The sequence below is a fragment of the Acartia tonsa genome, chromosome 1, assembly GCF_053477335.1.
Source record: "Acartia tonsa isolate MP-2025a chromosome 1, ASM5347733v1, whole genome shotgun sequence".
NCBI classification, from domain to species: Eukaryota; Metazoa; Arthropoda; class Copepoda; order Calanoida; family Acartiidae; genus Acartia; species Acartia tonsa.
The window spans coordinates 2,394,346-2,420,657 of record NC_137260.1 but is presented as its reverse complement, the minus strand read 5'-3'; the positions used below and the strand labels follow the sequence as shown (position 1 = coordinate 2,420,657).

At 32.3% G+C, this 26,312-nt stretch overlaps 1 protein-coding gene across 1 annotated transcript in view; it reads left to right on the top strand.

The window, feature by feature from the left end:
- The first annotated feature begins 5,001 nt into the window (after positions 1 to 5,001).
- LOC145327965 (adhesion G protein-coupled receptor L1-like) overlaps positions 5,002 to 26,312 on the top strand; it is a 48,525-nt gene continuing 27,214 nt past the window's right edge. Inside the window, exons 1-14 of the mRNA XM_080171522.1 lie at positions 5,002 to 5,083; positions 5,615 to 5,701; positions 6,675 to 6,746; positions 9,447 to 9,509; positions 10,627 to 10,719; positions 17,748 to 17,795; positions 18,373 to 18,399; positions 18,715 to 18,773; positions 22,967 to 23,927; positions 24,162 to 24,239; positions 24,493 to 24,556; positions 24,688 to 24,740; positions 25,364 to 25,425; positions 25,508 to 25,584. Coding sequence (XP_080027648.1) covers positions 5,035 to 5,083; positions 5,615 to 5,701; positions 6,675 to 6,746; positions 9,447 to 9,509; positions 10,627 to 10,719; positions 17,748 to 17,795; positions 18,373 to 18,399; positions 18,715 to 18,773; positions 22,967 to 23,927; positions 24,162 to 24,239; positions 24,493 to 24,556; positions 24,688 to 24,740; positions 25,364 to 25,425; positions 25,508 to 25,584 — 1,793 coding nt within the window. The 5' untranslated portion in view covers positions 5,002 to 5,034. The remainder of the gene's footprint in view (positions 5,084 to 5,614; positions 5,702 to 6,674; positions 6,747 to 9,446; positions 9,510 to 10,626; positions 10,720 to 17,747; positions 17,796 to 18,372; positions 18,400 to 18,714; positions 18,774 to 22,966; positions 23,928 to 24,161; positions 24,240 to 24,492; positions 24,557 to 24,687; positions 24,741 to 25,363; positions 25,426 to 25,507; positions 25,585 to 26,312) is intronic.

Sequence of the window (26,312 nt, the reverse complement as noted above, 5' to 3'; positions counted from 1 at the left end):
AGTTGCTACGCTTCCTAAATCGTACCTAACTGTTATAATCCTATAGTAAAAATCCTTATATGTGTTTGGTGTTCAGAACCTACAGACAAAGGTTATCAGGAAAGGGTTAAATAGGTATAGTTGAGTTGGTATTGATGTAGCTTTATCCTTTAAAAATAGGAAGTATACGTTTTTCCTTAGCTTTACCCATGCAGGGGACTTTAACCATATGAGGCCTAATATTGCAGTACCTTTACCCTGCGGGGCTACCCAGTACCCAAATAAATAAACAAATAACCCCGGCTAATTTATTTAAAAACAAAATATGGGGGTGGGAATTTGAATGCTTAATAGACCAGGGATCTAAAGAGATAAGTAAATGGCCGATAAATCGATGTACATCACAAATGTTAATACACGAATTTACCCTTTCTGTAGAATAATATTTGTGGTTGAAACGTTTGGATACTCAACCAATAAAAATTCATTAAAAATTGTAAAAGTCGAATAGTTGTAAAGACAGCGAATAAAAAAAACCTTTTAAAAAACTTTAGAGACTAGTGTAAGAAACAGTGCATTGTTTTTTCTTTCTCTCTCTCTCTGTCAATAGGCACGCCGCCCTCTTTATGGGGGATGTTATCATCCTTGTTTAAAAATAAAGCTTTTAATTCTGTAATTGATTGTTTATTTAGATTTGTTAGAAGCTCGACATGTCACATCGAGGCTCACTATTTAAACCTATTTGTAAAACATATTGGTAAAATTACCACTTACTTACAATCTGAAAAAAACGTGGCAACTACACAAAAATCCTTATTAGAATGCCAAAATAGTTATTGTATAAATAATTGGGTTTTTTTTCAGTCAGAATTTGGTACAAATTTTTTTTTTTAACATGAGTTTTATATAGTTTCTACAATCATTAACTATATATGTTAATAATTGTTTATCCCATTGAATTGTTTTTTAATATATTTAGCTTCGCTTCTGTGGTTGCTTTTATTCTTAATTTTACTAAATGTATGTATACAAAAGATAGAAAAACGTGAGGCCTAAACTCTCTCTCTTTTCTGTTATCTCTTTCTCTCTATATCAGGCTTTCACTCTCTCTCTCTCTCTTTCTTTCTCTATATCTTTCTTTATTCCACTCTCTCTCCCTGACACTTTCTTAATCTCTAATTTCTCTCTCTCTCTCTCTCTCTCTCTCTCTCTCTCTCTCTCTCTCTCTCTCTCTCCCTCTCTCTCTCTCTCTCTCTCTCTCTCTCTTTCTTTCTCTCTCTCTCTCTCTCTCTCTCTCTCTCTCTCTCTCCATCGCACTCTCTCTCCCTGTCGCTTTCTTAATCTCTATCATTCTCTCACTCTCTCTCTCTCTCTCTCTTTCTTCTATCGTGCTCTCTCTCCCTCTCTCTGGCACTTTTTAGCTCTCCTTCTCTCTTTTTCTCTTTATTCTATTATATATAATTCAATAATTATTAAATTCTTCTTTTTAGGAAGCTTTCCATAGGTCTCTAGAAGACTTTGCTATAGCTTTCTCTTACTAACTTTAAACGGCTGTAATATTGGCAGCTGTAATTGATTGCATATTCGTCTACCAAAAACTAATCCTAAAGTTGAAAGATAGAGATACAACACCTGAATAAAAACTATTTATTTTGCATTTATTATATTCTGACTTACTGAATAGTAAAGAACAGGAATAACATTGTCCATGACAAGTACAGCTTGCGAATATATTAATGGATGCAAAAAAAATGTATTTTCCTCCTAACAATAATCTTTTATCATTTTAATAGGCACAAATTTTGACTAATAAAAAAAGGGATTACATCAATTTTTAAAAAATAACTTTCAGGCCCTTAGTTGTAATTAAAATCATAAAATTAATCTCTTTTTGATTATTTTCTTATCCACGGCCAACTGTCTATGAAACCATGAAACAGATAAATATATTATTGCATTTTTAAAAATATTAACAATATTAATTATCGAACAATTTGCTCTTTTACTTTGTTTGCCTTATTTTGCTTTATCTTACTACCTCTGTAGGATTTTTAAGTATTGAAACTACACTGTGTGTAATTCATTTGTATGAAATTTTAATATAGACAGATTTCCTAACCTTTAAATATTTACTGGAACAAAGATAAACTACCCTACAAATTGTTAAAATAATTGGTTCAGCTGTTTTGAGATATCAATGGCTAAATTAAGAGATATAGATATAAGTCGACCCACATTTCCAATTGTATTAAAAAGAAACTTTTGGAGGGTTTGTGGTACCCTCTCCCCAAATTAGTTTTAAACCTTCCCAAGACTTATGAAAAGCTACACTGTAAAGGAGAATCATATCGGTTTAGAGATCCTTTTGTACAGACAGACACAAAAACGTACAGAAAGACACAGATCCTTTTATTTTTATATCCTGATAATAAAGTAAAAGGATCTGTGTGTGTGTACAAAAGTATCTTAAAAACCGCTGAACCGTAATGTTCTTCTTCAAATCTAGCTTCACATTGGTCCTGGGAAGGTTTATGACTATTTTTGGAGAGGGTTACACCCCTACAAAAGAATTATTCCCCCAAAAAAAATTGAAATAAAAAATTGGATAGGTCATTTCAATCCCCCCCCTCCCCTCCTCAAGTTACATTATAAGCCTCTAGGGGCGCTGCCGCTAGTAAGAATAAACAGGACTTAGCTTGACATGATGACGTCAATGGAAAATTCTAGAATGTAATGATAAGAAATATGTAATTGTTTACTTATTAAAGATTATAAAACTTAAAGTGTACATTCATTTTATTTGAGGAAAATATTTAGTAGCTGAGCTACTCTACAAGTTTTGGATTTTTTTTGTAATTTCTACATTTAGTTTTCCTTTTCAGCACTTTCCCACAAAGTATCTTGTTAAACAGTAAACCCATCAATCTAAATTTTAAAAATTGAAAATAAGGGGGTGGGGTAGTTTTTCGTTTGTTTGTTTATTATTTAAGGTTTGGTTAGGTTATATTAGTTTCTAGGTATCCCTGCAGGCTATTTTATATTTAGTTTATTGATTACTATTGTATGTCATTGTCCTTGTTATCTTTCATATTTAGCGTGGAGGAAAAAACATTATAATCACTGTGTATGTATATATATATGAAAACAAGGATGACAACATCCATAAAAGCGAAGCACTGAAACGGTAGGACAAACGGACATTAACACTTTTATAGTGTCTGAACTGAATAATTAGAATATAAAAGTATAAGAGTCGAAGCAAAAGTGTAAGTAAATTTTTTGCTAAACTGCTTGATACAGGAAAATGTTTATGGACATACTTACATTTTTAGGACTTGATCATAGAGTTGCTTTGCTTATAAAATTGTTCTTTGTTGTCCCAGGAATCAATATACCAAAAATCAGATCAAATGGATAATTAGATCACATAAAAGTATGTTGTTAAAAAAGTGTAAAAATCAACATGTCCAAAATGGACGTACGGACATTCTGGTAATGATTATAGAGTTGCTACGCTTTTAAAATCGAACCCAACTACTAAAGGAATCACCATGCAAAGTTTGAAATTGATAGGACAATTCTAACATGCCTAAATTAACAAAAAAGCTATCCAACGTACGGACGGACCAACCCTGATTATGGAAAAGCTTCCCTCTTAAAAAAGGAATTATCTAAACAAGTATGACAATATACAAACCAAGCATAGCTTTCTCACATAAGATTTAAAGCAGATAAGTGCAGAAGGGGGGTGGATATAACCTCTAGATGTTCACCTCCTAACCTCTAACCCCCCCCCCCCTCCTGACAAATCATTGATAAAATCCTTATAAACATAAAAAAAGCTAATGGACACTAAATTTCAATGGTTCCCAAAATTTTATAAACTTGCTCTCACATTTGTTGGTTTCGAAACTTTAGTGAATTTGAATCTTGATTGGTTGGTTCAAACTATCCAGAAGTGTGTAAATCCCTATTTATGAAGTAGCTGCGCTACATTATACACATAATAAAAAATATGAAAAATATAGTGATAAATTTTATGGAGAATTAATAACTCTAGTTTCCAAGAATTTTCTTATCTTATGCTTACGTTAATTAACCTATTCTACCTGGCTATAAAGCTACTCTAATACATAAATATCTGTCTGTCTAAATGATTTAAAAATATGAATATGATATTCTTGGCTGCTATTTATAATAGTTGACTAGAATTATTGTAAATGGAAACAATTTGTTTTACAAAATAATCAGTTTTTATCATTAGTTTTTAGAAAACATATTTATAGGCCAACAGGGCCCTTGCCATACAAAACTTTAAGGACCCTCCAACCTTGGCTATCCTAACACAAAATAATCATTAAGAATATTTTTTTTATTTACATGTTGTTTGTGATCTAGATGCAATTACAGAGATTCATGCAATATTTGATTACAATGGAGTTATGTAATTTACTCAGCTGCTTTGGAAGATAGGTGTTTTAACTTATATCCCCTGACTAAAAGTTTCTTTTTATTTTGTCCCTTTGTCTGTAATTTTTAGAATTATAAGCTTTGCTACTTATGGAAAGATGTTGTTCTTATATAATTTGTTTAAATAATGATTATTCTTAAGAGCAAAGCTTTTTTACATTTAATAATTTTTATGTTTTAGATGTTCCTTTTCCTTTGATAAAGTTTATTTTATCTTTTTTGTTAATAATTTTTGATATTAATAATCTATTAACATCTTATATCTTTAAAATTCAAAATAGTTAATCTTTATGTTTATGTTTAAAATGACTAAGCTACATTTACTTGACTAAGAGAGGCAATTGATAATGAAGATTTTTTACCTTGAAATATATTTCATTATGAAGCAGCAGTAGTAACTAATTTTAAATGTAATGGTTGAGATAGATTTATAACTGTTAAACTTTACTTTTCAGATTATCAGTATTTACATAAGTCATAAGTGTATTAACATAATTTATCATCCTTGATAAAATAATGATACTAATAAACAACACACACAAGAGATAAAAAAATTAGTTAGTTGTTAATATTTAGCCATACAAGATGGCTAATGTTTTTATTATACTGTTCATGTTTTTTGCTTTGGCAACAGGTAAAAGTCTTAACCTTTTATAGACCAAGGGGTTGGGTTGGGCTACGGAGGGGGGGGGGGGGAGGTGCAACACCTCTTCTACCAACTTCCAAATACTTTTTTGAAATTTTTTAGTTATGAAAAAAAACTGGTAAAATTTTTCATGTTTTATGAAATGTTTCTTTCTAGGTCTAGTGTTTGTGTTGCAGAATAATAATTTTCATTCAGCATGATTTCATAATATGATAAATTTCACACAAAGAAAAACATACACCTCAAATACTAAACTTTAAATAATGATTTCATTTTTTTTATTGGATAGGTGAAGTAAGTTTATATAAACAATTTTAGGGGTGGTATTTAAACTCCTTAGATTTATGTAAAAAAAAATATCTGACTTGTTTCTAAGGTTTTTTAGGGGGGCAAGGGTAGCAATCCCTTTTCTTAATTGGAAGTCAATGATCAATGGAAATCAATGAGAAAAGATACAATTATGTTCTTTAGAATATAAATATTGAATCTTTGGATATGACTATAATTTTTACAATTCAGGTTCAGAGTATTGTGTTGAACCTACCGACGCAGATTGCCAAGATGTTGTGGACAATGAAGTTTATACAATCTACAACAGATGGCCATGTTAGTTTTATAAATTAATTATAAAAGTTATAAACTAAGATTTATACAAACATAAAGGGTGTTTGGCCATGTGTACAAAAATAGTTTACTAACTACAGACTAATATGGACCTACAGTAAAGCTTCTTTTAGGCCAATGAAATTGTTTTTAAATCTATTTTTGAATATGAAATATTACTTTGGTATAATTGTTGTGTTAAAGAGAATAAAAACCTGAATAATTTTATTCTTAATCACCCTTCTGGTTGTCTTAAAAATTAGAAATGCAGTGTCTTTGTCTTTCACACTCTATATATAAAACATTATTTATGCATTAGTAGTGGCACCCTATAGGGGGTTATTTGAAAATCCAATTTTCATTTTATTTTTAAAAAGAAAGGTAAATTAAAAATTGCAATGATCTCTACAAAGATTTATTGTAAAGGAGAACCATATTGGTCCAAGGGAAGGAATGAGCTTAAACTACAATCAGGATGTATTTTTGTGCCCTGTTAAATTAAGATTCAGTTTCTGTCTAGATGCAAATTCAATAAATTCAATTAAAATGGTAAAATGGCATTTTACCGACATATTATTTTTAATAGTCATTGTTTACTATATTGATTTCATAAAATTTAAAATATTGGCCATGGCTGACATTTTATCAACCTAACAATATTCTACTACTCACTTTAAGTGAGGGAACAGTGGATTATAAATAAAACTAGTCTACAAAGTTTTGTAAGAACGATTTCATAATCATTGGCTCAAACAATCTTGGGTACTTTTAATTCAATTTTGATTGGTTGGTTTTAAGCTAGTATCATTCAAACTCTTCAACAATTTATTTTATTTATAATCATAGGGGATCAATTAAACAATCTTTATCCTATCCCTTAATATCCCTGAATAATTACTCAAAATTTTGACAAGGTCTTAATCATTCATGATCTAATATTTTAACTAAAAACTAATTTATAATTTGTATTTAAAAGGTGATTGTCAGAAAGTCTGGTGGTGTGAAGGTGGAAAACTTCAGACTGAAAGCTGCCATTATGATGATGAATGTAACAATATTTTATTTAAACACATTTTTAAGTAGAAATATGTTTTTGTTAATATTTATATGTATTACAAAGTAGAATGATGTCTGATTGAACATCTGTTAGTTTGTCTTAAGTTCAAGATCTTGGTAACTGCTAATCTGATTTAGTTCTAATCTTAATAAACTTAATGTTCCTGCAGTGGTTTTGAAATGGGACACCCTCACCCCCTAAAACAAAAAATGTCCCACAATTTTTTAATTAAAAACACATAAGGGTAGTTAAGGTTCCCCTAAAACACCATTTGATAGCATTTAACTTGGATAAATTGCGTCAGAGAGTAACTTTAATTAGATGATTGTTTGATTTTGTTTTTAGCTTAAAAAACGATTCTATATAATTATACCCTTCTACTGTAATAGATTAAAAAGAGGGAGTCTAAATCTATAATAAGGGTTTCTAAATCAGGAATGGCATGGGAGGGGAAGTAAGGTTTTTTAGATTATTCATTAAAGTAAATGAATAGAGGGGGCATAAGATATGAAAACCTGTCCCAATTTTGTATTTGGTCTTTGAAATCAGTTTATAGCTTCAGAAATATAAACACAGTAGGGTCCCTACCAAAGAACCAAAAAAAATGTTAGCAGATGAAAAGGGTTTTTGCTATTTGGTTCAGGTAGATGTCTTGATTATTCATCTATTCTTATAATCAAGACATATTTTATTGCTTATGCAAGAGATAGATATAATATAATGTACTATTTTATACCTAGCGACAAGAGTGAGAGAGGGGGACTTAGATAGAGAGTATTAATGGGGGGAGTGTGGAGATTATTTGTTGAATGTGTCCTCTTAACCCATTAGTGCCGAACCGGGTTTTAAAACCCGGTGCCAGAAAATGTAAAAAAACCGGTTTTCGGCTTCATAATTGCATCATTCTCAGTATGAATCCCCCCTCTACTACCCTGGCTTTCATTTCCCCCTGGAGCAGGTAGTTTTGCTTACTTCCGTTTGCCGGTATAGATCAACAAAGTTTGAAAATCATGAAAATTCAAAATACCCCATCTAACTTTTTTGTTTTTATAGTAAAGTCGCTGATTTTTTTCGTTAAATCTAAAGTTTATTGACAAGTACATCTATTTGTGAATTCGTTTTATTTAAATTATTATTTTTTATATGATTTTTTTATCGTTTTTTTACGCCCTATATAGGCCCGGTTCGGCATTTCCATTTTGAGTCTGAAATTTTTATTACCCGGTTTCACTAATAGATCTTTTTTGACAACAACAACAAAACAGGGTTTTTTTACTCGAAATCGCAGGCTAAACACGAAATTTGAAATAAATCGCTTCGTATTATACTTGTAGCTCTTTAGATTACATGAGGTTGTGTAGTTTTCAATTACGGATCGTATCAAAGTTCTAAAAAGTGTTCATCTCACTTTTGGCGTTCAAAAATTACATTTTTCGATTTTTGGTCAAAATAACCGGGTTTATACAGGTCAACCGGGTTTTAAAACTGGGGGAAAGCACCAAAAACGGGTGTTAATGCCTGGTTGGTATTTATGGCCAAGCCGAACCGGGTTTTTTTGCAACTTTCCTGTGCACGCCACTAGAGCAAAACAAAAAAATACGAATTCCGTTTTGACCATTATAAAGCTTCCCTGAAACTTACAGCTCGATCGGCCCATAAAAGTGGCGCTCGGCACTAATGTGTTAATAGAAATAATACTATGATTATATTTAAACTCTTGGGAATAGTTCCTTTTGTGGCAACGCCCTTTGAGGGGCGATTTGTCGTATTTTTAAAATGGCTTTTAATAGGTTATTTTAGATTAGGTTAGGTTATATTGTGTTTGGTGATTTCCCCGCTGGGTTAGGCAATTGGCTGCGCATTGTTAGAGCCCCCTGTAGAAGCTAGAAATAGGAGAAAAGCTACTGTGAAAATACAAAGAATTGCCCCTCAAGGAGCGTTGCCACAACAGGGACTATACCCAAACTCTTAAATAAGTGAAACTTTTGTAGATTTATTTCATGTAATGGGCTTAAATTATCTTCATTAAATCCTATTTTTCATTATTTTTATATACTTTATCTACAACTTATTTAACCCCGTTATGAAGCATTTAATGAGGGTGAAACAGCTAATATTCTGTAACCCTAAGCCTGTTTGTATAGTCCTATTGATTTCAAACATTGCATAATAAGTTCTGTATAAATAACCTACACTCTATAAAAATACCCAAAAAGTATGTAAATGATTTTAAATATAATAAACTTTTTACTGTTCTTACAAAATATATACATTATATATTTATCCTATTATCTTAAATTATAAATATTGATAATGAGAACTATATCGTTATAGACCTGAGAATAGACTTACTTAAATTAAATGATAAAGGAAAGCTTTGCTTTAAAAGAAATAAGTATCTTATTGAAATGTAACCCCTATCTTTCACTAACACAAATATCAAACTCTCCCTACACATTTATTACAGGTTACTATACAATTAGAGCATGTCCATTCATCAATATTTTGAAAGAATTTTAATATTGCTAAACACTATGCTTTTTGTCTGAATTAATTCTATAAGTTTATTTATATTATGTACATTTAAGCCAAATATAAGACAAAAATAGAAATAAAATCAATTTCAAGAATTTATATGTCCTAGTAATTGTTTACAATCAAAGCATTAAATATGTTATTTTTGATAATTAGATGTGTCTCTTGGTGGACATTGTGTGATTGTTGCTGATGCGCCAATAGACATCTGCAGCACAGGTAAAACATTTACTTTCACCAGGGAAGGAGGGGACATTGGACCCTAAATTTATTTAAACATATTTTCTTATACTTTTGGAGCTTTTACTAAATCTTCAACTACCTTATACAGGCAGGGATGCTGTCCATGACACTCAAATGCCATAGTCCAAGAACCAAAGATAACCAAGGGGATCCAAATGTTTCCTTTTCTGTCCATCTGGGGTATTAGGTTAAGTAAAACCCATCAGACAACCAACTCTTTGATTGCACAACTCAGAGATGTCCTAACTGTGCATGGTAATGTTTTAGGCCAAGGCATTTCCCCTACTCTAACTATTAATGATGCACACCTGACATATTAGCAGTAGGAACCATTTTTAATGTCTTTGGTTTTGATTTGGTGTTTATTTAAGATTCAAACATATCACCTCCCTAACAACGAGTGGATGCACTACATGTTGAGCCATGGTGGCTGTTTTTTTTAAATAAATTTTAATTGGATAGTAGCATTTTCAATATTATTATGTCATTAAAATCTTTAAAGTGGGTAATTAATGGATTGAGGTATTATTCTCATATGATATAAATTTACATCAAGAAGGATATAATTTGAAGTGGACTGTGTATAAACATTAGTTTGTACTTTATTCTTTGAAAAGTATTACAATGAATTACATGGAATTGCTACCATGCATGGGGTATTCATATGACACAACATGAACTTAATTAATAATACTATTTTTATCCAGTGAATAAGTAAATAAGTCCTACAAATGCTTTTTAAGTCCATTAACAGAAAAATTTAAACATGTTATTTTTTAACTTTTTCATTGTTATAAATATTCTTCTCATCTGATTCTTAAAATAATGATTCCTAGGACAACAAAGTATGATTCAATATGTGAAGCATTTCTATAATCAAAATGTAATTTTTATTGAGAGAGCAATATCAAAAACATTTTACTTAATATTTCTAAATAATTTTTGTTTTATTTTCTGATTTGTTTTGCTTAACTTTCAGAAATATAGTCATCCTATTTATTTACAAAATAAATTGCTGTATTAGATACATTGTAAGGAGGATAGTCAAACTATAAACTTATTATTAGAAACTATATATTTAATATATATATAGACTTAGATAATCACTGTGAAGTTGAAGAACTCCCCACCATCACAAATTGTACAGCATTTCAAGACGGTGAATCTGATAGGTTTCCACTTCCATGTAAGTTTATTTAGTTTCATCAGTTCTTACTATACATTTATTTTTTTTCCTTGTGAACAGTATTATCTATAATACAAAGTAGAATGATGTATGTCCATCAAGTTTATTAGGATATGCTTATTGGTTGGGGTGCTAGATCAATTCCTAGTTTTTCGGCGTTATCCTCTTAGGAATTTTTTTTCTTCAATTTTATAATTCCCCCCCCCCCCCCCCCCAGGCAGGCTAGGGGGCCAAGCGCCCGCGGCTAGGCAGGCCAGGGGGCTGTTATTTCTGGGGGGGGGAGGGGGGGATAAAAATTGTCAAATTTTGAGAAAATTTTCCTATGAGGATAATACCAGTTTTTCAAGTTTTTGTGATTTTGTCCAACTCCTGTTTAAGATAAACAGCTGGAATTTTCAGGGATTAATGAAGTCAACATTCTACATATTTTCATCAAGTTTTAACCCTTACAGATCGGGCCCCAATTCCCACCTTAATAGATCGGGGGGGGGGGGGGGGGTCATATTGACCCCCCCCTCTATCTCGGCTCCTGTTACAGATAAAGACGTAAAATTTTTTTCTGGTGGTTCATGTGTATTTTTAGAGAAAATTACTTTTTCTAGTCATAGCAGTCAGACCACTCTTTAGCCGGTTTTTAGCGGCCAGCCGCTAAATTTTAAAACAGCTGTAAAGCGGCTAATTTTGCAGCTAGGATGACCAAATTTATGGACGAACTTTTATTTTTCATAACAAAAAAAATACTTTTTCTGATCTTCGCCGAAAAACGGCAAATAACGGAAACCGCCATTTTCGGCGGTTACGGCGGTAAAACGGCGGTTGGCGCCGCCAATTAATATTTCTATATGTTTATTGTTGCTCAAGGATTTACCCAAAAAAAATTATAGGTCTCTAGCTGTAATAGAAGCCACGATATACATGATATATGTCTGTAGTAAAAGCCAGACAAAAATCGGTCATAATGTCGGTCAGGGAGCGGTCAAACGGTCATAACAGAAGGTCATTGATATCTAAGTATTCACCAAAAAAAATTTAGGTTTCTACCTTATACACAAAAGTCATAATGTAGAAATTAGGATTTATTTAGAATTTTTTTCTAATTTTGGTGCTACCCAACCGACTTTGACCGGACGTCACGACCGACACAGACCAGATATCCTTATAAGATAAACTCTTGCTGACGTATAATTACTAAACTTAAAAAGTCATGAAGTCACAACTCTCTATCTTACCTACAAAAAAAATGACATTGAAAAAACTAGAGGGGGGGGGGTCAATATGACCCCCCCCCCCGATCTGTAAGGGTTAAAAGAATTGCGATTGGTTGGGGTGCTAGATTGATTCGTAGATTTTCACATTTTCTTATAGCCCAATGCTTCAAATTACCATTATACATTTTTAAAAGGTTTCATGATTTTTCCATTTAATTTTTTTATGACATACTCAATAGATGGTGTATTGAACATTTAGTTGTTTTCAGAAAGGACAAAAAATCTTTTCTGATATAATGTTGAGGTTTAGTGAATAATGTTGTGAAGACATTTTTGCATCTCTGGTTTGTCTCTGATGGATCAGAGAGCGCGGCATTTTTGGCTGCGTGCATATGTGAGTTTTGTTTTGAATGTGGAATGGAAAAGATATAAGATTATTTCTTTTTCAATAGACATGATGTCTTTTTGTGTGTATAGAGCCTGATAGTGCAAATGAGTGCTTCATGAATGTGTTATCAAAGGTATGAGATTTATTTTATCAGCTTTTACCCAATTTTTGGCAGCCGCAATATAGCTGGTGCTAGAGAGTTTTACAACTCCAGTAAGATTACTTGTGTAGATATCTACAGACGTAAATCTGAGGATGAAGTTAAAGAAAATACCTACCTACCCAATTCTTAAGAGGTGTTTAAACTGCCGCAGGCATCAGCAGCTGACAAGTTAATCACTGATACTTATATTGATGACCTACCTTCATAGTGTGGGAGAAGCCAAGGAAATGATTGTTGTTGCTGAAAATATTATGGAAAATGGTTCTTTCAAGTTTAAAGAAGTTTTCTACACTGGAGATCAAGTCAAGAGAGCAAATGTGCATGTGAAGAAAAAGGGGCTGAAAACTGGTCCTGTAATCAACTTTGACAATGTCGAGGCTTGTGTACCTGTGTATTTAAGTAAGCAGACAGTCTGGAGGCTGTTGCTGCAAGATTATGATCCTGCTGGATTGTTGTCACCAATAATGCTGAAGGGTAAGATAATTATGAGGCTTATTTCACTGGAAAAGCTAGACTGGGAGGATAAAGTTCAGCATACTGCTGCATGGTTTATTTGAGGTGGCTAACAGTGAACAGTTATTATGTTTCACTGGTGTCCGCCAAAACACGCTGCGAGAACATTCTGTGCATGGAGATGCTTTGCACTTTGTGTGGTGTAAGGCTGGCTCTGGTTGTTGAAGAAGCCATGCCTTTTGGATTGTCTGGTCGGAGGTTATTTACTAATTCTACCTGTGCATTGTTTCAGATTAGGTCTGAATCTGTGCAGCTCAATGTGTTTAACAAGCACTGCGTGTCAGAAATACAGAGTTTCACGCGGCCAGATGAATGGTTCTGGGTACCTGGGGTGTACATTTCAGATCTGGGTCCAGGCCCAATGCTACAGTGGAGGACCAACAGCCTAGTTCTACGTATCAAACAGGACCAGCATGGTTGAGATTGGATGAGGATTCGTGGTTGGTCAAGACGGCTACATGTATTCAGGGAAACATACCTAAGGAAGAAATGAATAGCACGATTGCTGAAATTATGTGCAACAGAGCTGAAGTTATTGATGGTGAGGAGTTGTACTCTTAATCAATTCAGAGGAATCGTACCTTTGCAAAGGTAAAACGTGTTGTTGCAACTGTTTTGAGAGCTAGTCAGAAGTTTTGGAGTTTGTTGTCAAGACAGGTGGTGGGAAACATCCAAGATGAGATTAACATACCTACCCCAGATGATGTCAGTTTAGCTGCTGACCTGTTGCTGGTGTCAAGCCACCAGAAAGAAGAGAGAGATTTGGCATTTGAAAAAAAAATTACAGTTAAGTGGCTGATGCCACAGGCTGATGGCAGCTACAGCAGCCGCGAGTTTTATGTGATTAGAGTCCGTGGTCATGGTGAGGAAAGACTGCAGGATAAGATTGCTAGTGAATAGTTTACTGATCCTGCTGCTGAAGGATTAATGTTGTTTGAGCCAACTAATATGTTGGCTAAATTGGTCATGCAAGCCAGTCATGACATCATGCATTCTAGAGTAAAGTACACTTTAGCCCTTAGCAGGTCATGGGCATGGATGGTCTGCAGGAGAAGATTAGCTAAGCTGTCATGAAGAAGTTTAATTCATGTACGCTGGAGAGAGCAGAATGTATAACACCTGTCATATCAGATTTAATAGGTGACAGGACAAGGGCATTGGAGTCCTTTGAGGTCTGCCAGATCGATCTGGCAGGCCCTGTGAAGATGCTGAGGCCTGGATGTGATACGAGGACATCAGAAACAAACAAGCTTGTTTGGTTATGCGTTGTGGTGTGTCAGTTTAGCCGAGCTGTGTTTGTGGATTCTATGGATGGTTATTCAACAGATTTGTTGCTGATGAGTTTGAGGAAGCTGACGGCCACTTATTGGCTGCCCAGGAGGATTATCAGTGACAGTGGCACCCAACTTATCGGTGCCAAGGGACAAACATTATCCGGAGGCAGATTTTACTTGGATTATCTGTCCTCCCCAAGCCCACAACTTTGTTGGGGGAGCGAATGTATTATTGGTCTTATGAACAGACAACTGAAGAAGAAGTTAGATGGTGTGCATTTAACCATCAATGAATTAAACACTATATGTTTAGAAGTGGCAAAAATTGTTAATTCTCATCCACTTCTGGTGGAGGATGCTGGCAACCTGGAATTTAGGAGTATTGCCCCATCACAATTATTGGGAGGAAGGGGACCAGAAACGATTGGAAGCTGGAGGAATCTGAGAGGATCAGCCCCTACCCACAGGTTGACCTACTTACAGAAGAAGGTAGATGAATTCTGGACTATATATCGTACAGAAGTGTTGCCGCAGCTCATCCAAGCAGGACGTTGGAACCAGGAGGGAGAGAACCTGGAGGTTGATGATATTGTTCTTGTAATGAACGAGAATATGTTGGAGAGAAGTTACCGCCTGGGTCAAGTGCTTGAGATCTACCTGAGAAGGAAGACTGAAGTGTGCTGGTTTCGAGTGACAGCTGCCAGTCCTACAGAAAATCAACGTGTGTCAACAAGAAGATTATGTAAAGTTGATTTACGGATAGTTGAGACTTGTGCCTAAAATGGTATTAGTATAAGTGTGAATATGTATGTGGTGCTCTGGATACGGGGCCATTATATATTGGATATTGTAAAATTAGTGGTGTGGCATCTACGTGTTTGAGGGATTTTTCTTTTTTCTTCAACAGGGGGTGTGTATTAAGGCAGGTTGATTTCCAACTTTTTTGGAATTTCACATTTTTCCACATATAAAAAAACAAAAATGGAAATTCCTTCAAACACAGGCATGTTGCATATCAAAATGACCGCATTGAAATGCTGAAAACCGTTTTGAAAAATATTGATTCAGTCTGAAATAATTTTCAAATAACCTACCAAAATGAACAATTTTGACTAAATCAGCCTTTTTAGGTACTTAATGAGCTCTTATTCGAACTAGGAGCAATATTTTTCAAAACGGTTTTCAGATTCATAGTCAGCATTCCAATGCGGTCATTTTGATATGCAACATGCCTGTGTTTGAAGGAATTTCAATTTTTGGTTTTATAAGGGGGTGGGCACTTTTTATTCCCCCCTGCACGCCCGTTGTTTTTGAATTAAAAAACCTGTTTCAAGTTTCACAGGGTTTTATATAGGCCCAGTAACCCTTGCCAATGTGGAAAAATGTGAAATTCCAAAAAAGTTGGAAATCAAGTGTGTATTGGACGTTTAGTTGTTTTCAAAAAGGACGAAAAATCTTTTCTGATATAATAAACCCCCACAAACATAATATGCAAATCTGAATTTTCAAACTAGCAGCTTTATTATTCATTTTGGATTATTTTACAATAAATATAAAATGTAGATGCCTTTTTTGATTACAAAATTTGACTGTTATTTTTTATTCATAAGCACCAATAAACCACAAAATCTCAAAAACAGCATTTGGGGGAAATACTGGTGAACAAAAATAATATGCAAATCCAAAACAAAGCAATAAAAAAAGGTCTTTTGGCACTTTTTTCCTCTTTTAAAGATTAATTCTAATAAAATAATAATTTTTAAAGTGATTTATGCATTAGCTATTATGAAATATAGTATAAGGTAGAAATTAATGATTTTTCTAAATAAGAAATGTTTGAAAAAAATAAATTCGTTCCCTATCACTTTAGAGGACAACATGTGAAATTTTACTGTAAATTTTTAGGGTAATTTTTATCTTTAACATGTATTTAGGTTCATCCATAAGACTGGGGGTTAGCAGCTGTCCTCTAAAGTGATAGGGATCGAAATTATTTTTTCAAACATTTCTTATTTAGAAAAATCATGAATTTCTACTTTACACTATATTTCATATTAATTAATGCATAAATCCCTTTAAAAAATTAATAATTTAACAGAATCAATCTTTAAAAGAAGAGAAAAGTGCCCAAAAACCTTTTTTTTATTGCTTTGTTTTGGATTTGAATACTATTTTTGTTCACCAGTATTTCCCCCAAATGCTGTTTTTGAGATCTTGTGGTTTATTGGTGCTGATTAAAAAAAAATAACAGTGGAATTTTGTAACCAAAGGAGGCATCTACATTTCATATTAATTGTAAAATCATCCTAAATGAATAATAAAGCTGCTAGTTTGAAAATTCAGATTTGCATATTATGTTTGTTTGGGGTTTAAATAATGTTGTAAGGATGACATTTTAAGCATCTCTGGTTCGTCTCCTATGGAGCAGAGAGCGAAGCATTTTTGGCTGCATGCACATGTGAGTTTTGTTTTGAATGTGGATGATTTGAATGAATTTTGTGTGTATAGAGCTTGATAGTGCAAATGAGTGCTTCATGAATGTGTTATCACAGTTATGAGATTTATTTTATCAGCTTTTACCCACCCAAAAATAAGAAATTGAGATTACAAGCGTGGTATGAAGCTTAAAGATATTTTTTAAAATCTACATAAATATTTTTTAGTTGAAAAATGATAAAATAAAACAAAAAAGATGTTTTTCTAAGAACAGATATTTTTATAGGTTTTCATAAACCCCAGAGTTTTGATGTAATGAAGATTTTTTAAGCCTAGATAATTTTAGATTTTGATAGGTACACAGGAAAGAGGAAACCAGGTAGACCAAAAACAACCTGGAGGAGGGAATTCCTGGAGGAACTGAGAGATGAGAATTTATCATCTTTCAGTGAAGCCTCTACTGAGGCCCAATTCAAAGATAAATGGAGAAAAATTGTGCGTGGCCTATATTCTGAAAAGAAGAGATAAATGGCGATGATGATGATGACCTAAGAATTTTGCTTTTAGTTTTAAATTAAACAATGCCAAAACGGTCACAAAAAAGCATTTGATATTTTATGGATAATATGCTTTAAAATGTACTAGTTATGTATTTCTTGTTACAGGGATTGTCCTCTCTTTTATGAGTTTAATAAAAACTTGAACGACCACCTATTTTACCATTCATCTCATTCCTGGTCAGGGCTATCTATAACTGGACATATGATACGTATTTGAAAAATTGGCCTTGTTTGGATCGCAGCCAAAACAGATGAGTATAGTGGGGCATAGATTAACTTAAACAAAATCTTATCATACACTATAGATGCAGTGTTTACTTCTTAGAAAAATTTTGCATAATGTATTTTAAGGATTAATAACACATGAGAAGATACAGTTAATCTTTTACTCTATTAGTTCAGACAACAATTATAATAGGATAATACACAATAAGGGGAAGTAGATATTTTGTATTCCATTGTCTTGATCATGCTATTCATATTTAGGTGATTGTCATGGGCTTTGGTTATGTGTTCCTGGTTTTGTCCAAATAAGTAAGTTATTATTTTTAAATCTAATCTTTCCACTTTGTAAAAATCTTATTACATCACTTCCCTGTTAGATTTAACAACTAAATTATTATTTTACTTACATAAATTATATAATACTAATTATCTTGATCATTATAAAATAAACACAAATAACAGTAAAGTTTATTTAACAAATAGTGAAGTGCTATATGCCCTGCTTAAGCGTATTTTTAAGTGTGTGAATTTATGCATTCAAAAAACTATAATGTCAAAGTGTATGTATGTGTGAGTGTTGTAGTATGTGTGTGTGTGTGTAAGTGGTGCTTGCAATTTCATTCTGTCAATAATAGGAGTAAAGTAAAGACTAAATAGTATGAAACAATTATTTTTGTAATGCTTCACAAAAGATTGTTATCTGATCTGTAATTCTATGAATGTATGGACAAGTAATAGTTTGAGTCACATTATTCTACTATTTTATATAGATGTTTTAAGTAGCTTCAGTATTTTTAATGACATAAGTAGGGTGTCATTTCAATTTAATTAAAAAATTTGAAACAATAAATTTGAATATTGCATACTTAATTATAAATATTATTAGGTGAGAATTTTTGTTCTGGAGAATACGGTAACATTTCATATTCTATTAAGATTATACATTGAATAACAAAAAATTAATATAAAATGTAAACAACCATAAAAGCAAAGCTCATTAAATGAGTTGAAATTCATTATAATATATATTCTTTAATTTAGAATCTTTTATTAAAAATCCTTATCCATACATCAAATCATATTTCTATGCTATTGTAGTCAAAAAGGCATAATGGAATATAATAGATTATAATTTCCACAATTGTGGGCACAAGATGCCAGCAAACCTGTGAGGGTCAGCAAGGTACAGAGCAAAAATATTTTTGACTACTGATAATGATTTTTATAGCATTTTTACCAAACTCTGGTTGGGGTTGTTATGCTTCCGTGGATTCTTCTTATTGCAAGGTAAAAAATAATGATATTGCAAAGTATAGAAATAAATCTCCAAAAAAGAATAGACAATTTATATTGGCAAAATTATGAAAAGGTCTAAAACCTAAAATCCATTTATTGCAAAATCTTAGCTGACTAATTTACAGAGAAGCAGATGATTTCCCTGAAAGTGCCTAGCTGAAAGCCACAACTCTTCTTAAAGTGGCTGTGAATTTGCAAATAACGTTATATATATAGGTAGATAACTGGCAATTAGAGATAATTTTTTAAAAATATTGCCTTAAAAAATGACAATTATTCAATTAAATGAAAAAGAATTTTTAAATTTTCTGAACTTTACACTACCGTGAACACCATTTTTAAGAAAACTGAATAATAAATGCATTAAATACGAATAATTGTAGTGATTTATAGATAATTGCATTCAAAATAGTTAAACTGTTTTTAACCTATTTTTTTATCATATATCAAAAATATACTATGACACCAGTAGAATCAGACTGCAGAGCCCAAATTTGAATTAAGTCCCCAATAAACTTTTTTTGGGGGATTTAAAAATCAATTTTATATGTTGCTGTGATCATTTTGATAGAAGCAAAAGCATTTTTTAGTTTGGGGTTAAATTGTTTCTTACAGAACAATTTGATGTGATTCAGATTATATCAATACAATAATAAAAACTCTACTCTGTTCGATGCAAATAATTTTTTTCTAAAACAATAATTTATATAGAAGAAATTTAACATTAAAATAAAACATATTATTCTGAAGTCTGAACCAATTAGAAGCCTTGTTTCATTTCAGTTTTTTACAATTCAAAAAAGAGTGTTTTCACAAAGTGACTTATTTCCAATGTAGTTAAATAATTTTTATTTAATTAAAATGAAAAGAATGAAAACTATACAGATAAAAGATACATGCTATTTAAAAATATTAAAAAAAATAAGTTTGAATAATCTTATATTTTATCATATTTGTATATGTGACAAAAAAAATTTGTTGTATTGTGTAAACGTTTGTTGTCATCTTTCACTATTTAACCCTTTACAGCCAATTTTTTTGTGTTTTTAATAAGTGATGGAAAACAAGCACGATAAAGTTAATTCATTGATATATTGTAAAGAATTAAGTTTTTAATGAATTAATTTAGATGAAATCAAAAGGCCTAATTTTACTCTATACCAGAATACTATATATATGAAGCAAAACACTCTAAAAGCTACGAATTTTACCCAAATAAAAAAAGACCTTTTGCTCTGATCAAAAAAGACCACAGCAACAGTAAAATTAATTTTTAAATCCCCTCAAAAAAGTTTATTGGGGACTTAATTCAAATTTAGGCTCTGCAGTTTAATTCTACTGGTGTCATAGTATATTTTTGATATATGTTTTAAAAATAGGTTAAAAACAGTTTAATACGTTATGTTTTTTTTAAAATGTCATTTAAAAGTAACACACAAGACAGTCATTTTAATGATAAAAATGCAAAAAATAAAAAAAAGTAACAGATCAAAACTTGAAATGTTATTTACTGGCCCGGCTTTTTGCGTTACCTCTCTCTCTCTCTCTCTCCTCTCTCTCTCTCTTCTCTCTCTCTCTCTCTCTCTCTCTCTCTCTCTCTCTCTCTCTCTCTCTCTCTCTCTCTCTCTCTATCTCTCTCTCCCTCCCTCCCTCCCTCTCTCTCTCTCTCTCTGTTTCTCTTCTTTCACTTTGCTATTTCTACCTCTACGTTAGTTGTTAATTAAATATTATTTAAAGTGTAAAAAGATTAAACCATTCAAATCTATAAAAAGTCATTCTAATCTAAATTTATATTTTCTAATTTCTATTTAATATTCAAAGGGATATAAAAGGGCAGAAAAATAGCTTAAAACCAACGAACGACTTTTTTAATAAAAATAAAATAGCCTAAAACTTTTCCCAAAAACTAAAAGAAGCTTAACTGTAAAAGTGAACCATATCGTTTCAGCGGTTAGCGAGATCCTTCTCTACAGATAAAAAAAGCTTACAACTTTATAGAATAGGATATTGTTAAATCTTTTCATTTAAAACTCACCCTTCAGTATGTGATCGTATGCAGGGAGAAAATGGATATTTGGCTTTTTATTACATTAGTTCCCAAAGTTAATAACATTTTGTTAGTTGGCTAATTAACTTTGGAGACTTTCATAGAATTTTGTGTATATTTTCATTGTGAATATCCATTAAATTAACGGCTCTTGTCTTATGCCTCTAGTTCCCTGGTTAATTATGTAGCAATGGGTGTGCGGGTGGGGCGTTAAGTGTGTGTGTGTGTATACTACGATAGTGTGTGTGTGCGTGTGTGTGTGTGTGTGACAAATTGCAATAACTATTCATTTTGGAATAAAAAAAGTAATGTTTATTTTTATGGAAAAACTTTAATAAAATGATTGAATTTTTTGCTGAAGTATATAGCAAATATAATAAATTTTTACTTTTTGAACAATTTAAATCTTAAATATCATTCTTTCTATAGATTTAAGCAATTTTTCTATTGTCTTTATACCGGCTGAAACATACCGAAATTCTGTTAATGATTTTATAAAATAAACCAAACTTTTTCATTACATTTTAAAGAAAGTTCGAAGACAAATATTAGTAGAGGTTTATTACAAAATTATTTCCTAAGTATTGATTTTTTAGTTTTTATCTGCAAGCGAAGAAATGGCTTTTTTTCTTATAGTTTAATTGTTGCTCAGACTTTAACGTTAACTTCGTGTTGAATTGAGCATGGCATTTTAATCAAATTTTTTTCTAACTTCTTGGAGCTTTTAAGAAATTATTGTACGAAAATTACTTAAAAAACAAGGAAAGGTAAATAAAAATGAATTCTGAAAAAACTAATTCGTGATCTCTTTAAATATATTTTTGATAAAAATAAAAAGGGGTTTAGTAGGGGTTTAGCATCAAGAAAAAAAGTCATGAATTTAGGGTATACTTTAGGATATACTTTTATCAGACTGTACTTTAATAAAAATATTTTACAATTAACTGCACATTTACAGGGTGTGGCACATAAATCGAGACAAATTCTAATTTTTAAACAAATGAACATAGAATCGTCAATTTTAAAGATTTTATTGAATTTTAAAAACTGAGAGACATAACAGGTATATGACTATTAGATTATTGAAAAAAAATGGCCGCCAACCTCAATCACTGCCTCAACCCGCCTACTCAACCGCTGGCAGGTCCAGATCAAAATGTACATATCCAAGCTGGCATAGTTTTCCTTGATAGTGGCAATGAGGGAGGTCTTTGTGGTATGGGCACACCTATTGGTGCATGCTTCAAAGTAGCCCCAGGCCCAAAAGTTCATTGAATTAAGATCGGGCTGCTGGGTGACCACATTTCCTTAGGAATATGAGTAACTGCAGTATCCAAATTAGCCCAACTTTCAAGCTACTCTTAGACACTGAGGCTCTTATTTGGACCACAGTTGAGCTAGAACGACGTTCTTTGCCTTTTTAGAAATTGCATGAGATTTCAGCTAGGGTTGTCAGCACAACCCATAGTCTGAAATGAGTTTTAAAGTTCAATTTGGGTACCTGAAGTCAAGAACTGAGAAATTTTCACAAAATTTCACGGTTTTTGACGTTTTTTACATCTCAAAATCTGCCCCTTTTCACTTTGCTGGAGTTCTAGAGCCAAGCCATTTCAGATAGAGCATCACTCTAGTGTCTTACTTATGTATCTAACAGTATCCCTTGCAAGTTGCATAACTCTTCCTCACCTACAGATGGGCTAAGGTCAGATTTTGTGGGCCCTAGTGTAGAATCCATATTAAACCACCGGCGCATTTGGAATCTGCCTTGTTGTACATATGCGTGGCCAGCTTGGTGTACAGGTCCATCTTCGTCCAAAGATTTTTTGTGCTAAAAGGTCATTACCTAAGCTTTTTATAGTGAGGTCAAACGTCCTGATTGGTCAAGTAGTTTTGACGCTATGACTGTTTAAAAAACGTCTTGATTTATGTGCTGCACCCTGTATATAATCTAGAAAAATTTCTTTCAATCTTAGCTTTGACTTGCATTGCCTCAAAGAATAGTAAATGTCTAAACACCAATGCAATAGGGTTATGGTTTTGATAAATTGATATCATGATGCAACTAAATCTACCCTGGGACATAAGAATTATGTAAGAAAAATTTATTGTTTCTTAATGATATCTTTCTATTTTTCAGAAACATTTGGAAACCACTACTCTATCAACATCAACTCCTACTCCAACAACTACCACTTCTACAACAACAACCACTTCAGATGATACTACACCACTAACAACTTCAGAAGCTACTACATTACCAGCAACTTCAGAAGCTACTGCATCATCAGTAACTTCAGAAGCTACTGCATCATCAGGAACTTCAGAAGCTACTGCATCATCAGGAACTTCAGAAGCTACTGCATCATCAGGAACTTCAGAAGCTACTGCATCATCAGGAACTTCAGAAGCTACTGCATCATCAGGAACTTCAGAAGCTATTGCATCATCAGGAACTTCAGAAGCTACTACATCACCAGCAACTTCAGAAGCTACTGCATCTTCAGGAACTTCAGAAGCTACTGCATCATCAGGAACTTCAGAAGCTACTACATCACCAGCAACTTCAGAAGCTACTGCATCATCAGGAACTTCAGAAGCTACTGCATCATCAGGAAGTTCAGAAGCTATTGCATCATCAGGAACTTCAGAAGCTACTACATCACCAGCAACTTCAGAAGCTACTACATCACCAGCAACTTCAGAAGCTACTGCATCATCAGAAACTTCAGAAGCTACTACATCACCAGCAACTTCAGAAGCATATACATCACCAACAATTTCAGAAGCTACTACATCAATAACCACCACTTATACTATTACAACAACAAACACTACCAATAGTAAAACATCAACAATAACCACTATTACTACTACAACAACTACTACAACTCTATCAACAATAACTACCATCGCTACTACAACAAAAACAACTCCTACTCCATCAACTACCACTACTACAACAACAACTTCTACCAACAGTAAAACAACAACAATAACCACCACTATCACTGTTACAACAACTATTACAACTCTATCAACAACAAATACCACAACAATTACAACAACAACAACAACAGTTAGAGAATGTACTAAAATAGGTAATAAAATAAATCAATAGACAGAGCAGGCATTAACTTTTTTAAAAATAGAATAGGTCATTACTATTCTGAATCATATATGATGATGTTTTGATGTTAAAACAAATTCAAGTTCTGAATTTCCATAGAAAAAAAGTAAACAAAAGGCCCAAATAGCATTCCAGAGAGTTTCAAAGTTGTATTTAATGATTACTTATGGCGTTTGTAGTATAATGTTTAAAATATTATTTATAGATAAACGTGGTCTTGAATGGGTAGCATTATTTAATGAACTAGCAATAAAAAACTGTTCTGAAACTTCTAATTCCACAGGTGCAGTATACTGTCAATTTCAATGTTTAGATGTTTAGATTAACAAAATTAAACATAATAGAAAAAGACATGGTTTATGTTAAAATAAAGTTTCTAAGTGATCATTTCAAACCTGAAATTAGTAAAAGTATATGAAATATTATACAGGTTGCTGAAAAGTATTTTATAAAAGCAAAGAAATTTTTTTTTATGTAACTAAACCTTAAATGTACATTGTGATATAAGAATTGAGTTATCTTTTAAAATATTTCAGAAGGATATTCGTTTTGGTTCTGTGATGGAATAATAGGAGACTTCAACAGTTCAGAGCCTGATAGGTAAGTTATTATTTAAAACCAACAAAAAAAATATTTACATCTTAAAAATAGAAGTGAAATGTTCCTAGAGGTCCTTTAAACAAATGGCATTAACAATTGTTGGATAGGTTGAAAACAAAAATCATTTTTAGGAGCCAATGTTTTGAATCCTGGGTAGAGGACATAAACAGCATGATAAATCAAGGTGAAAATATTTAAACTGTTATTTTATCAAACAGGCTACATGTTACCAGCTTATACCAATAACAAAATTAATTCAGAAGAAAATCAGCTGTTGTTGGGGGGCACCATATTTTAAAATTGACGACCTCTCCATTTGCCCCCCAAATACTATTTTAGATTTATTTTGCTTGTTGGTTATACCTTATTCCTGACGTGTTACAATATCTTAATAAGAAAGTACACTTTATATAACATTTTTGAATAGTTGATAGTTTCCCTAAGAAATAAGACATCAGAAACCCAGACTTTGTGAGTGAGGCAGCTACAGTGGTCTTGTTGTTATCTAAGTTTCACAAAATTTGAAATATATTCTGATAAATTGAGAATAGTTATTTGGTATTCATCTGTTTGTCTCTCCTTTTGTTTGTCAGTGTGTCTGTTCTAAGGCAGTTAATTATATTTATTTTTTTATTCCTTTTTTGAGCTATAATTGCTGCTTTTTATGGTGATATTTTTGTATTGATAACAACACATTTCTTTTTGAATTCCATCCTGTCTGTCTTTTGGTCAAAAAGTCTGTGATTCTAAAACTTTATTTTACAGTTAAATAATCTAACACAATACTCTCAAATCATGTTTGTAAAGGTTTCAATACAGATAATGAGATTGTTGATTACATAAATGAAGAATTGAGCCAGGATAACAAGGTATTGACTTTTTTCACTTCTCTAACTTAGAAAATAAAAAGTAAATATCATTTTAAGTTATTTATTTTCTTATATTGATTAGGAGCAATTTGGAGGAACTATAATCAGATTAACAGAGGCATTAGATAAACTAGTGTTTGATGGACAAAATGAATCTAGGTAAAGTGTGCATTAAATTATTATGCCAAATAAAGAGTTTTTCAGGAAGCCTTGTTTCTTTCATTCTTTCCTTAAAATTTAAAATACTGCTTTTCTTCATTTGGCCTCATATAGTAGGTAAATCGAAAACATGATAGCACTGACTGATTTAGATTAGTCCTAAACTTGACATGAGGATTAGTACAATTTATAAAATTGCAGAAATCTTTTCTTTATTTACAGAGGTTCAATCACAGTCTCTATATTATCAAGATATTTTCTAGGATATTTACTCTTCAGTTTTCATATAATTTTATATAACTTTGTAGATCTTCCACTCTCCTGATTTTAAGTATATTTTTAATGGAAAATGTAATTTAAATTTGGATCATGGAAAGAAAACAAAGTCATTCCTTAATTAGGACAGAAGTCACCTTTCTAGGAAGGACATAAGTAGCTTCCCTTAGGTGAGAATTTGTTAGATGAAGGGTATACTTGTCTCCCTTAACAAAGATTTTGCAAGATGAAGTACATAAGTAGCCTCCCTTCACCACACAAAACCTAGCTTTTTAGTCCTTCACATAGCAAAATCTTGCATAAAATAGTTTATCTGTCCTTCACATAGCAAATTCTTGCAAAACATAGCAAATTCTTGCAAAACATAGCAAATTCTTGCAAAACATAGCAAATTCTTGCAAAACATAGCATTTCTGTCCTTCACATAGCAAATTCTTGCAAAACATAGCAAA